Source organism: Anoplopoma fimbria, chromosome 10 (genome assembly GCF_027596085.1).
Source record: "Anoplopoma fimbria isolate UVic2021 breed Golden Eagle Sablefish chromosome 10, Afim_UVic_2022, whole genome shotgun sequence".
Taxonomy (NCBI): Eukaryota; Metazoa; Chordata; class Actinopteri; order Perciformes; family Anoplopomatidae; genus Anoplopoma; species Anoplopoma fimbria.
Genome location: NC_072458.1, coordinates 9605700 through 9619634, shown reverse-complemented (window position 1 = coordinate 9619634; position 13935 = coordinate 9605700). Strand labels below are relative to the sequence as shown.

Sequence of the window (13935 nt, the reverse complement as noted above, 5' to 3'; positions counted from 1 at the left end):
AACACCTGAATTTCCCCCATGGGGATCAATAAAGGAATATAATAAACTAATACATACATGATGTACAAAGAGAGGTAATAAAAAATGTAAATTTGATTTCAAGACTTGGCTGATTCTAAAATCCTGAAAGAAGCTCCTCTTTTGACAAGTTTTAATTGTTAGACTTAATGCATGAATTCGTTACAAAAAGCTGTTTTTTCAGGTAACCTGTATTTCTCTGTCTGTTCATAGAATTATTAGCAGAGTGGGACATCTTCCTTTTATTTCTTGTCACATCTCTGACTGTGCCCAGTGCAGCGTCCCGCCCTATCTCTCCGGTTTTGCATTATGGCTTCAAAATGCCCCCTGCTGATAAAACAATAACACCAGCAGGCCACAGTCTTGATGAGAGCTAAATCTCTCTAAATATTGTGTATATCACACAAAGGTGCATAGGATGAAGGTAAGGATATAGGATTACCTAGGATATTGTAATCCAGTGAGACACAGATTTATAAATAAAATGACGAACTTAATACAAAAGCCCAAAGATCAACTCATGAGCTAATTTATTACACTAAATGTGATAAAGAAAACAATGCGTATAAAAATAAAGAAAATAACAACAATTGTCCAAAAACAAATGATATACAAAGGTCCTTATGGAGTCCAGTATGGGCTAAGGGTTGACCCATTACTGTACTGTGTTGGCACAACAGAAAACAGATATGCATGACAGTTAAATGACGGCAGACACCTAATGCACAAACTTCATGTGCCAAGACAAACAGACAGGGATATATACAGTAGACATACTGTATGTACAGAATCACACAGTTTAAAACATCTGTTTAGGCCCATGTCCTCTACCATAGGGTATATGATCAACTTTAACGAGAAAAATAAGGACATTTCAAGTTGAAAAACAAAACAGCACCAAACACAGAATTTTAAAGATGATAAAACCCTTGAGGTGTATTTCCATTGCCAATGTGCACATGTGAAATGGATGAGGTCATTCTAAAGGCCCCTTTGGTGAGTGTTTTTAAGAGTTTCCCATCATGGTCATCCCACAGTCAGCTCCCGATTCTGGGCAAGCCTCCAGTCGAGCCAGTCTGTTATGCTCCAAGGCGATGGCTTCGGCCGAGTGCTTGCATTTCTCTGATCCGCACTGACAGGTGAAATACTTGCTCTTAATGTCCCAAAAGCGGTCTCCATAGTCGAATCTAATGAAAAAGACAATTTGAAAATCATTTGTATAATTCTCACTCAAGCTAACGGCCGAATGGGGCTTCATGAAGATACGTTGATGACAAATAAAAAGCTTACAATCTCAATAAGAATTACTCTCTACCCAAAATAAGACGATCCAATGAAAATGATCATTCTACATCAGAGGATCGAGAAATATAAATGTGAGCGAGACTGGAACATTTTGAGAAAGAAAAGAGTTTGGAATTGGAAATGAGGGATGAAGTAATAAGCTTTGAACAGGTGATCATAAACTTCTCACCCCAGCTCTTGTCCGCTATGGATGTCTCTGGAGCTGAAGAAGGCGATGCGGGGGAATCTCAGGTCCTGGTGCAGCATGAACACACGTACTGGGATGAGGTTGGGGTCACACAGGTGGTTGATGAAGCGGCTGATGTTGCCATAGTACCGGGCATCGATACAATACACCTCCCCATCCTTATGAAAACAACAACATTGTGTTAGACACCTATTCCTTATTCAGACAGATGTGCATAATGAACAGATCCGATATCGAAACTCTATCTGATGTATTTATAATACATTAGTAATTACTAAACACAAGTTGTTTTCATCACAAGTTTTATAGTCTTCCCTATTCATTGTAAAAAGAGGAAATCACATATTTTTTAATCTTTATGTTTGACTCGTTTTGCCTTTTCTTTTTTCATTGAAACTGTGTGATTCTTAATTGTTTAAGCCATTCTAGTGTTGTGCCTTTATGGATTGCAGTGTCCTCCGGCCGCCCACCACTTTGGTCCAGACTGAAGTGTATAAAAAACTATCGGATGGATTGCCATGAAATTGAGTACAGACCATAGAATAGCTGTACCAACCTCTGGTAAAAATGTAAATTTGTCAGATATTTTGGTTTAAATACTACTAAGATGGTAAACATTAATCCTGCTACACATCAGCATGTTAGCATTGTCATTTTGAGCGTGTTCGCATGCTGATGTAAGCACTTGAAGCACCGTTGTGCCAAAGTGGAGTTTAACAGAGCCGCTAGTTGCTGTAGACTGTGTTTTACTATTGTATCATTTTTATTACTTTTGTCTTAATGAAAGATACAGTCGTCCACCAATGCCTGTTTTACAATGCTCCACACTGGCCATTTTAATGAAGGAAAATTCACAAATTCACAAAATGTTTAATCTGCATATGTATAAAATATCCCTCAAATTATAGAGAAAGAGCAACCAATGAAAACAACTATCATATTTTTTTGCCATTTGCAGTGCAGTACTTTGAAACCAAAAAAAAGAAAAATCTGAATCAGCAGATTTAAAATAAAAAGGTTTGACTCCGTGTCACACAATGTTAAACTGATTGTGAAGGAAAGCCATTGTTGACCATTTTTGAAAAGGTTTTGTCTTTGATCTATAGATGTTGAAATTATAAGTGCAGTACATTTAGAAATGTCAACAAAGTTGTTTTTTTTCAACACCGCAACTTCCATCGAAAAATGTTACCCGATAGTCAGATTTTAAGTTTTTTTTGTCTAGTTCAGTAGTTGTAGATGTACTTGGGGAATCGACTGCATGGGTAAGGGTCGGGCTAATGTTTTACTATTGTTGGTTTTACAGGAAATAACCCAAATGCTCTCTCTCCTGTTTTCCATCACAGTCACCTCTCTCTTTTTTTTTTAAATAAAGAGTTTCACCTTGTTGTCCAGGTCAAACAAGTAGGAGTCGTCTTCTCTAACATCTGCCTCTGCGTCAGAGATGAGCTCCCCGACGTATCTGTGTGGACGGAGGAAAGAAGCTTAATGTCTAAACTCTGACTTTTCATATAAAAAGGAATCTATTGTGTGCCCTGTGGAAAGTCCTTTCTTACTCGCAGATGAAGCTTCCTTGTGGAATATCCTGCAGAGCTCGAACTCCCCAGCCCATCTTCTCTGTCCTGTAGAGCTGAAGACGAACTCTGAGGGAAAAAAGGAAGTTATGAGGGTTCAATACACCGACCGTTATGGCTTTTGCCTTCCAGCCAATAACTTCAGAAGGTAACTGAGTAGGTAGTTTTTCAAATCTATTGCTCTTATGATTAGTTTCATATGGTAGAGATATTATGTGAATATAAGAATTCTTACTTGATGCCTGCCTGTACCACTCTGTTCTTGCACGTTCGGTAACAGGAGCACGCCATGTTGCATTCAAATATAAGTGGAGGTTCAATTTTGTTGAATTCCTGGAGCAGCCGCTGGTCCTAGAAAGAAATAATACAAATTGACATTAGTTTCACTCCATTTGTTTCTCATGTGACTCAAAAATCCTAGTCATTGACCTCATGGATCTCACAAACTTTCAAACCAAACCAAAATTAGAATTTCTGCTAATCATTTCTGATTATTCAGATCTATATAAATGCCATGGAAAACATTGTTTTTGCTCATGAGTTAAGACTTGCGATTAGATCAGGCAGGTGTTCCGAGCATACTACTTTGGCAATGTGGCGGAAACATTTCTATTTACCTTATCGTACCAGCAGCGGATACTGAGCTGTCCACAGAGGCAGTTACTGGATGAGCAGTCATCAGAGCAGCTACAGTGCTAAAGAAGAGATAATTATAAGGCATGAGATGCATTTTTCATTGCATAAAATAATTGTGTGTATGTTGAAGAAAGAGAATAATGAAGTTAAAGAAGAGCCTAAATTTACATTTTACCTGCAAGTGTGTAATATTGCGGTCAATGTTCATTGCTGAAGTTTCACAGTTTTCCGAAACATATTTGTAGTCTGAAGGACAGCCCTCGTCGTCCACGGCGTTCACACAGGGTATGGGCACGTTCTCATAGCCCTGGGCGATGTCACTGGGAGAAAGGAAGGAGTTACATCAGGAAGTCAACCATACATTTTGGGACAAGTCACCATTAGCATAACACAACAACTACCTGCAGATGATTCTCTCAGTCCGAAGCATGCGATTGGTTATTCCCCTTCTGAGCTTCCTGTTGATCTGGAGTGCCACCCACACCGGCGTGTCGACCCGTGCCAGGCTGAGAGGCGTGTCTCCCTCCCTGTTCATGACGTCAATGTCTGCACCTCTGGACAGGAACAACCTGCAGAGAAAAGAGGAAAAATGTATTTGTTGGTATGTGGTAGAGGGCATATGGATGGCTGCTACGGCTTTGAGCTAAAGCCAAGGATACATGTGACTTGTTCATTAAATGAGTCTACAGCTCGTCATTGACGTTGACTCACGTAACGCATTCCAAGTAGCCCTCTCTGGCGGCGATGTGGAGCGGCGTGTCTCCGTGCATGTTAACTGAGGCGAGGGAACAGCCAGAGTTCAACACCAGCTCGGCTATATCCACATTCCCTGCATACGCCGCCCAGTGGAGACACACATTCAGCTCCTGGAGGGATGGAGGGGACTGTTTAAAGTAAAAACCTGCAATATTTTCATGCAACTACATCCTTTTTGCCATTCAATCATTTGTTACGAGCCTATAGAGCAGAGAGGGGCTGCAGGTTGAAGTAAAAAAGGAAATATCTCATTTTATTCACCGGTCCAAATTCATATGAAACAGCAATTTAGTCTGATTATCAGGCAAGAAAATAAACAACAAACGCACACAAACTCGGTGCGTTGCTTCAGCAAGCAAATATTACAGGCATACTCAGAGAGCAGATGCTACAAATTAAGTAAAAAGATACATTTTCCATCTAATACAATCTTCAAACCTGAGTATTAGCCAGTAGAAACTTACCTTATCACTAATGGTGACATCAGCTCCTCGGTTCAGCAGCACCTTTATCACATCTACGTGTTTGTGCTCTGCGGACCAGATGATCGGCGTCCAGCCACCGCTGTCCTGGAACGAACCGACAGGAAGAATCTGAATTATTTAGCCTACACTGGCTTTGAATCAGTCACCTCTAGTTAGACGGATATGATGCACAAACTGACTTCAATTACAGACAGAAGGTTATTTGATGGCCCAAAAATATTGTTTTTCTTCCTCTACCTGTGCGTTTACATCAACCTGCCCCGTTTCTAGAAGCATGTTGACAATTTCCAAGTTCCCCAGCTTGGCTGCGTGATGGAGGCCAGTATATCCGTCCTCCTCCTGAGGACATAAAGATTGAAGTCTAAATCCAACAAACGCCTGAAAGTTTACATTTATGATTTTATTTTAGGCACTAACACTTACAACATGATAGACAGAGGCACCGTTCTGGATCAGGTAGTGAGCCACCTCAATGTGATTGTTGATGATCGCTTCCAACAGAGGGGTCCTAAGGTCCTTGTCCTGGGCATCCACTTGAGCACCGGCCTGTCAGTATACAAAAAAATATAATCCTTAATCTTAGGCACAAAACCATGAGACTAAATAAACACACAGAATAATAAGAGCTGTTTGTCAAGTTACAGTTTAAATAATGTCAGCGGAGATCATAAATGCAAGAGTTTATAGTGTTATAGATATAGATTGCTGCACCCTCTTTTACACATGTTTGTTCACATTATTTTAGAAAGGAACCTGCAATAACAGCTTTTTTTATTAAAGCCCCTTTACAACATGTGTACTTATAACAGAAAATAAAGACACTTTTTTGACACTAGTCTTGTCTTCTCACCTGTACAAGAATGTAGCAGACTTCCAGCAGACCTCTCTGAGCTGCAGCATGCAGAGCCGAGCGCTTGTTCTGAGAGTCAGGCTGGTATGTTGGATCAATGCCCTCCACTGTGATACACACACAAACAGTTTTAATATATAAATATTGAACAAATTGATCATGATTTTGTCTTGGGATTAGAGAAAATGCACAAATGGACAACATTTCTGATTCAAATGTAAAATGAGATTAATACCGACAAGACTAAATGAAAAGGGCAAGCCCACTCACTCAGCATGAGCAGGACTCTCTGCACTTCTCCTTGCTTGGCAGCTGGGTAAAGCTGGCGTGGGTGGAACCTCAGTTTCTTCCTCCTGGCAAATCAAAAACATCATTTTTGTCTAAACTGTTCTGACATCCACTGAAAGCTACTGTATGGGCTATTCATAGGAACCAAGCTCCTGACTCTGGACACAGTACATGCTGCTGGCTAGCTAAGAGCTGCCAAACGGAATTTTGTTGTTCACTACAATGACAATAAAAACCTCTTTGTCTCTATCTTATCTTTATCTTTATTCCTTGGAATTTCCCTGCATCATGCACATTTTCTGTGGCTGCAGATTAATTGTGTGTTTGCAACAAACTGCTCTAACAGCAAGTTAGTGGAGAAACTGGAATTGAAATTTTATCAACAGATGAGTTCAATTATTGCAAGTGTCTGAACTGTTTCCACTAAAGCCCCTTCAAGAAGATTAAATCATGCCTCTAGTGCAACACCAAAATGACTAAATATGCTACTCTTTGCATTCTTTAAGGAGACTTTGCATTGAAAGTTCATTTTTCAATCCTTCAACCTACTGTGACTAAAAATAGTAAAATCTAGCCTCCAACCTCTCAGTGTCCTGTGTGAGAATGGCCTTCTGCAGCGCCGCCCTGCTGGGCCCAGGTGGAAGTGCACTGGGACTGATGGGTTTCCCATTTGGCATACAGAGAGACGGCCCCACGCTGTCCACTCCCTCCTCTGCCGGGGGAATGGTGGCCACAGTTGCTGCAGAGCCCACAGGCTGCGGGGGCTGCTGCTGCTGCTGCTCCACTGCCAGCGTCACCAAGCCATGACTGTGCATCCGTGCGCTGGAAGAGGAAGTGAAGAAGACCACAGGTGTAAAAATATAGATTTTTATAGTTAAATCCAGCCAATTATTCTGTCACACTCCATCCAATCTTACCTGACAGGTCGCTCAGGCATCTTCCCGTCCTTCATCCCTCCTGTTGAGGCTTTGAGGGAGGGTGCTGTGGGGACGGAGGGCGGCAGAGACGGGGTGGTGGTGGAGGAGGCCGACATGGTGACGACGGTGGTTGCGGAGGCTGTGGCTGAGCTGAAGGAGGAGATGGTGACCTCCTGGGCCTCGGAGGCATCTTCACCGCAGTGGGGACAGAAAAGCATACCGCCGCCGTTTGCACGGCTGCGCCCGCTGCCCAGCACTGTCACACAGCCCCGGTGGAAACGGTGAGCAATGCGCTGGTCCGGGCAGCACTCAAGGAATGTGCCCTGAAAGAGAAGAAATCAGGACATCAAGGAGGAGAAGTAGGTAGGATGTGGAAGAGGAAAAAGAGGACAGCAGATGGTTTAAACCCCTTACCGCTAGGCAGAAGTATCCACATCCAGGACAGCAGTGGTGTTTGACCATGTGTGAGCGATGGACGTCACAAAGCACCATGAGGGACACCCGGCTGGACGGCCGCATGGTCTCCCCTTTTACAGTCCGATCAGTACAAGCCCTCAGCTGACAAACAGAGAAAGAAGGACAAGATTACACAGTTGGAGATGTGGTTATAAGAAAAGTCATTTGTGAGCTTTATGAACTACCACAGAGACCAGCAGAGACACTGTCACGCTACAAAGACAAACCTCTCCATTGATGCTCTCGGTGGCCATACACTGTCTGCTGACGCGGTGGCTGGTGCTGTCGACTCGAGGAGCCTCCATCCTGCAGCTGCAGAGGGGAAGCTCCTCCAGCCGCTCTGTGTCTCCTGCCTCACTTCCTTCTGTAGAGAGGAGAGAAATGTTTGATGGTTTATGACGTTGTTTATGGTCTTAAGGCAAACTCTATCTACTGTAGTATACCATAGCTCAGTATTTCATACAACCACACTTAAAAAAAATCCAAACTAACCCTTTAAGAAAAATAAATAATCTTTTCATTTTACCAAAACCTCTTTTTCTTAGGACAACTATGGCTTTGTTCCATACTGCAATGATTATAGAGAAAAACACTTTCATATTTTCAACCTATTCATATTACAGAGACACATATGTATCATAAACCTACCGTGATGAGGTGAAAGTGTCAGGCTGTCTGCAGCAGCGATGTCCAGAGCACCCAGGGGAACCTCTGTGTACTCAGTGGGCCTTTCTGCTGAGGACAAACCGAATGACAAAATATAAGCACTTGACATGAGTGATACAAGTTAGAAGAATATGTAGTTTAATGAGGTACACCTGCTTAAGATACCATACCAATAAAAAGCAAATCACTCCTCTTATAGCTTTTAATGTTTTACAACACTGAATCAGAAGTAATTTTCAACAGAAAAATTACTTTCAAGATAGAATCAAGTCTAACAAGCTTTACACAAGTAATATTTGCACGAGGATTCACCCCTCTCAAATCAATATTTGTTAGAGGTTTCTTTGGAAGCAATTACAGCCTTAAATGCATTTGTGGAAAGGTCTGCACCAGCTTTTCACATCTGGACACATTTTGTCCATATTCTTCTTTGCAAAACGGCTGAAGGTCTATTGCTTTGAACAAAGACTGTGAGTAAACAACAATTTTACAATCTTTCCACAAATACCCAACTTTATATGCATCTCCTCCAAAGACGCCATAAACCTTGTGGTGGTCTCCCTCACAAGTCCATTTTTTTCGGCATACACACACTTTTTTTTTTTACCATATTCTTTCCATTTTTTGACGATTGTCCTAACTGTACTCCGAGGGATATTCAGCTCCTTGGAAATTTTCTTGTATCCTTCCCCTGAGTGGTACTTTTCAATTATCTTGTCATGAACTTGTTTGGGGTGTTTCTTGGTCTTCATGTTGTTGTTTATGGCAGGACATTGACAAAGCAATGGCTGAAGATTCCAGACAGAGGAGGATTTGAGCTTAATTCACTTGCCAAACCTTGATTATACACAGGTGATCTTCATTCAGCTAATTACGTGACCCCCAACTTGCTGCACCAGGGATGATTTAAGTGGTTCATAAAAAAGGGGGTGAATGCTTAGACCATGTATCTTAAGTTGTATTTAATTTAGTTTTACTTGTAGAGATTTGGTTTCACCTTCACATTAAAAAGATTTTACTGTGAAAAAAATTACATCCAACATGATTCAATGTTTTTATGGGGACGTATTTTTCGCGTATTATTCCTGAAAAAAACACTAAGTAATGTGACTCACCTTCCACAGTCTCCACCACATCGGATGCGTTTCTCTCTTTGTCCTGGTCTGACTGCGGCCAAAGAGACTCCTTGCTCTCATTTCTACTCTGGACGGCTCCCTTTGTTTTGCACTCTGAACTCTGCAAGGGAAAAATTCTGAATGAATATAAACTTGTGACACATTTGAAGGGTATAAAAAAACACCAAAGAAAAAAAGGGATGTCCTGCCGAGATTTTGACCACGTAACAGTACAGCGCAATGTTTTTGTTCTTTTATGAACGTGCACAGTAATGTGCACACACTACATGAAAAACATTCCTGAAACTGTTTTCCCACTATTCTACAGTTAGTGGAACACAAACCAAAATTTTAATTAAATTAAAATCAGATTTGGAATTCTTGCTACTTGTTTGTTAGGTCTTAAAGCGACATACACAATTAATTTGGGAGTAACACTGTATGTAAACATTAACTACTGACTTAAAATATTTTACCCCAATTTTAAAGTGCTCATTGTCTTGCATTTTCCTCAGTATTCTAGTGGGATATCATCTGTGTCAAACTAACCTCCAAGTACTTAAATATGACCCAACTACATTTTTTTGACTATTGCTTTGATCTAAAGACAGGTAAGGGACAAAGTAAAAGATTAGTGCAATTATAACCAGATTAGAAAGTAATTATCAAGATAGTAAAATAGATAGAATCACTCACATGATCTGATATGTTAACTGACCCCTCTTTGTCTTTAGTGTGCTTTCTTGCTTCTGACACACCATCTTCTAACTATAGATGAAACAAAGTGACAATAGAAAAATGATTACAAAGCAGAATCATACCCTACATACACATGCTATAGCATTATGTTCGATAATATCTGCAATTTGCTGACAGTGAGTGATCACTTTTAGTGGACGATAAGTAAATCTAAGCCTCATACCTTTTCTGAATTTTGAGTGGACGGACTGGAAATCGGAATTTTCTCCTCTACTTCCTCCTCTGACTTCCCCACACTGCTGTTGCTCTTCTCTGGTTCGCTCTTAGTAACAGACTCCACCTTTTTATGAAATAACGGTTCTCCCTGAGTTTTGAAAGAAATAACAAGATTGGCATTAAATCCTATTACATTTAAATAGATTAGTCATTGTAAATGTACCTGCAAAGACATAATCTTACCAAAGTTTGAGCATTTTCTGGAACGTTCTCTGACTTCTCAGGTGTGCCATCGGATAACTGACCCAGTTTTCTCCTTTTTGCAACTATTCGAAAAAACGACAACCCCGACAGAAGGAATCTTAACTTATGCAAGACACTTAATCATTTTTATTCATAGCAATTGGATTATTGTATGCAGGCAAACATTAGTTAGTGTGAACATTCTACGGCCACTAACCAGTTTCAGAGTCGGAGGATGCTGAAGGGATAACAGGTGCAACAGGTGCCTCACCGTGGCTCATCTGTGAAACAAAAATAGCCAGTGACTCAAATTGTAATAATAAAGTTGCAACAAAGAACTGAGCCACTACTACACAGTGGCTGAAGTATTTCTTACTCTTTAAGAACCAACTTACAATATTGTTACTCAGGTCAAGAATAATATGTGCCAATGCAATGTAAGATACCAAAATGCTGGCACAAAATCAAGACGGAGGTACACATCTCATTTCATGTGAAATGCTAACCACTTGCTGAATGGTCTCACCTGCCCTAGTGGAGGCCTGTTCATGGTCTTGCGGGCCCGGTGGATCTTGGGAGGGGCAGGGGAGACAGAAGGAGATGAGGAAGCTGTGGCAGAGGATGAAGAGGAGGAGGAGGAGGAGGAGAAGGAGGAGGAAGGAGCAGGTGCCAGGACGGATTTACTGCTGCCAGGTCCAGAAACGCTCATCTTTGCTCGGCCAGGAGACAGCGTTGAAGACGTGGAAGGAGAGGAGGACAACGAAGAGGATGACACTGATGAAATGGACTTTGCTGCGTGTCCTGTAGGAGGGAGGTTAAAGCAATTATTTTCTTAAAAGAAAATTTTAAAGCTTATCAATTTGTATTATCATCACATTCAATCTAACACAAACTAATTCAATTCAATTTGTCAATTAAAAAAGAAAAAAGTGACATTTTTATTCCATTTTTATCCTAAGTCTTTGTATGTTGCGATAGTAGTAATTTTCAGTTCTGCATTTTGCACATACATTAACACATCTCAGCTCTTTCATTGCTTGCATTAGTGCAGTTGTCATAAGTTCTTAGCAAATTCCTAATCTGTTTCCTTCCTCTTTAACTTCCTCTAGATGACTACAGAGGAGAGTCAGGCCCGACTGTTGATTGTCAACGGCAGCGTTCAGTCCGATGCCTCTCCTCCCACTAGCCGAGCCTCCCCTGTGCGCTCACACAGTCCTGTAGTGCACTCAGTTGAGGAGAACAGCGGCGACATGTCTGCTCAGGGCAGCAGTCAACACCACGATGAAAGTCCAGTGCTGGATGAGCAGTGCATTAAGGTTTGTGTATGACCATGTTACCTTTTTAATCTACATTTAATTTACATATCTACATTGTTCATATCATAATAATAATATCAACTTTATTCAGAATTTTTTTTAACATGTCTATCTACCTCAGCAAAGAAAAATAATTCACTGTGGAATTTTGGATAATTTAAGGTCATATTAGGTAAATAAAATGGAGAGTCACTGCTTTAATAATATCGATGGAAGCTGACTGGATCCAAAGTCTTACCTGCTGCTGGTTTGGTTGGGGAGGAGGTGGGTGACCATTTCACCCCCTCCTCTCCAGCTTTTGAAGCGTTCTTCCCATGCTGCTGTGACGACAACATTGACGTCATACCACCCATAGGCTCTGTCTTCTTGGCAACAGCAGCTCTGGTGGATGCTGCATTATCTGGAAAAGTAGCTATAACAAAATCACACACCAGCTCTGTTTATTCGAGTACCAAAAAGGCACCAATGTCAAATATGAGCATATCTCGCTTTAGACATACCTTCCTTTACTTGACTTGGTCCGGCTAACGACTCTGCTAGTGTCTCTGAGTCATTTCCTCCAGGAGGCTCCTGGCAAAGAAACAACAGATAGCAGAGATATCATGTCATAAAATATTAGTCCTTTTAAATAGAAATTGATATTCTAGATGACAGACTACTGGATCTATTTAATCATTGCGGTACACATTATTGCAGGTCAGACAGCCGCAAAAATGTGTTACAATTTAGCTATAGTTAGAGTCATGTAATGATGTACACAACTGGACTCGTCACACACTCAAAAAGTACATGTTAAATGCTATGTAACATATAGCTATAAAAGACCACACTTCAGAGGATAACTATGTTGTGTTCAATGTGTATATACTAAACTTGCGCTAGCCCAACATTGACAGTGTCTTTGTGTTTGTTTTATACAAGGTAAGAGAAAAATTAATTTATTGAATGTTTTCTTTGTCACTGGCTTGCCAATAAGTAATACAACATTAAAATAGGATTACTATGGATAACTCTACTGTAATAAAGACAAATAACTACCTTTTCCTGTCTTTTTTTAAAATCTCAAAGCTGTCCACCTATTCCTGCATTGCAGCTGTCTGGTTATACATTAACATTCTAGTTAGCAAGCAGTTTAAGGATATTTTGCACACTGTAGTACAAACAAATGCTGCCACTTAAAACCTATTTCTCAGGAAACAAAGTTTGGTTACTCATTGTTTCAGGTTTTAGTTATTATTGGTAAATACCACATATAGCTGAAGAAAACATGATTTACAGTTGGTTTTTCCAATGTAAATCAGCATAACAATCAGCATACTCAAAATGCAATTAATATGTGGGGTCAAGAATCACCAGACACAAACTATATACTTTTCTGTCAATAAAAATCAGGTACACGTGCTATGTTTATAACTACCAATATGTTTGCGTTCAGAGCATCTGATTTCCGCCTTCACCAGTCCAAAATAAACCCTTCAACCAATGGCTGATCCTCTCTGTTGTTACGTCAAGTGCCGCCATCAGTCAATCGACCCATTCATACCTTTTACAAAATCCAAAGCAACAATAGTCCTTGAAATGGAGCTGAATACAGTCAGATTTCACACCCTGACTGCTCAAAATCCTCCCTTTTTCGCTGTAATTACCTCATAACTATCACATTGTACAAAACAAGCACAATGTGTCAGCATTAGCTTTAAAAGCATACAACCTACAAAATACAATAACGTGATGAAAGCAACGCGAGACAACGGACGTAGGAGTTGAAGGTCAATGCATCGAGGAAAAATAAGGAAAACATTAACAGCATTTGAGCAATTTATTTTATTCAACACAAAACTGTTCCAGGCTAACGTCAATGTGGCTATCAGTTTAGCACAGCTTGCAACAAAGAGCTCACACAATCGACACGCTCAGACATGTTGCGTTGAAGGAGGCTGCTGCTTTAGGGGCCTGTTTCTGGTGTGTGGGCTAACGCGTGTGCATGCTGAAATACACCGAAGTTCCATTATTGTCCGTTTTGTGTTGCAGAGGGTTTCCTACCTTCGTCGTTGTCTCGGATGCCGACATGTTTCGCGAGGCGCGTCAACGTAACGTGCCGCGTCATCGTCCCTAGCCCCGCCCCCGTCGTCCCGAGCCCCGCCCCCTCCCGTGCCCACTGATTCGAAACAACTGATCGGAAGTCAGCGTGAGTGCTGGGGTTTTACC

At 40.9% G+C, this 13935-nt stretch overlaps 1 protein-coding gene across 4 annotated transcripts; it reads right to left on the bottom strand.

Moving 5' to 3' along the window:
• Window positions 1–548: 548 nt before the first annotated feature.
• Window positions 549–13797, bottom strand: ehmt2 (euchromatic histone-lysine N-methyltransferase 2). 4 transcript variants are annotated; one of them, XM_054606013.1, is made up of 28 exons: window positions 13771–13797; window positions 12228–12297; window positions 11966–12139; window positions 10938–11212; window positions 10629–10692; window positions 10412–10494; window positions 10176–10316; window positions 9950–10021; window positions 9254–9374; window positions 8121–8207; window positions 7700–7836; window positions 7431–7574; window positions 7017–7339; window positions 6682–6921; window positions 6082–6164; window positions 5812–5918; window positions 5385–5507; window positions 5199–5300; window positions 4941–5045; window positions 4432–4604; window positions 4122–4289; window positions 3896–4040; window positions 3702–3779; window positions 3320–3435; window positions 3067–3153; window positions 2894–2972; window positions 1493–1668; window positions 549–1205 (listed from the first exon to the last, which is right to left on the bottom strand). In XM_054606013.1, exons 1-28 carry the CDS (start codon window positions 13795–13797, stop codon window positions 1025–1027), a joined length of 3681 nt encoding a protein of 1226 aa, XP_054461988.1. In that variant the 3' UTR covers window positions 549–1024. The 4 variants fall into 4 exon arrangements, with proteins under 4 accessions (XP_054461988.1, XP_054461991.1, XP_054461989.1 ...); XM_054606016.1 differs by having other exon boundaries at window positions 4432–4586; XM_054606014.1 differs by having other exon boundaries at window positions 8121–8204.
• Between the last annotated feature and the right edge of the window lie 138 nt (window positions 13798–13935).

What these genes read in the sequence shown, in the direction of transcription:
- ehmt2 (XM_054606013.1), bottom strand. Translation starts at nt 13,797, where the DNA reads ATGTCGGCATCCGAGACAACGACGAAG. An exon ending in CCCAACCAAACCAGCAGCAG is followed by an intron (nt 11,213 to 11,965) that starts GTAAGACTTTGG and finishes TCCCTCCTACAG; the next exon opens with GACACGCAGCAAAGTCCATT. An exon ending in CTCACACAGGACACTGAGAG is followed by an intron (nt 6,165 to 6,681) that starts GTTGGAGGCTAG and finishes TTGATTTGCCAG; the next exon opens with GAGGAAGAAACTGAGGTTCC.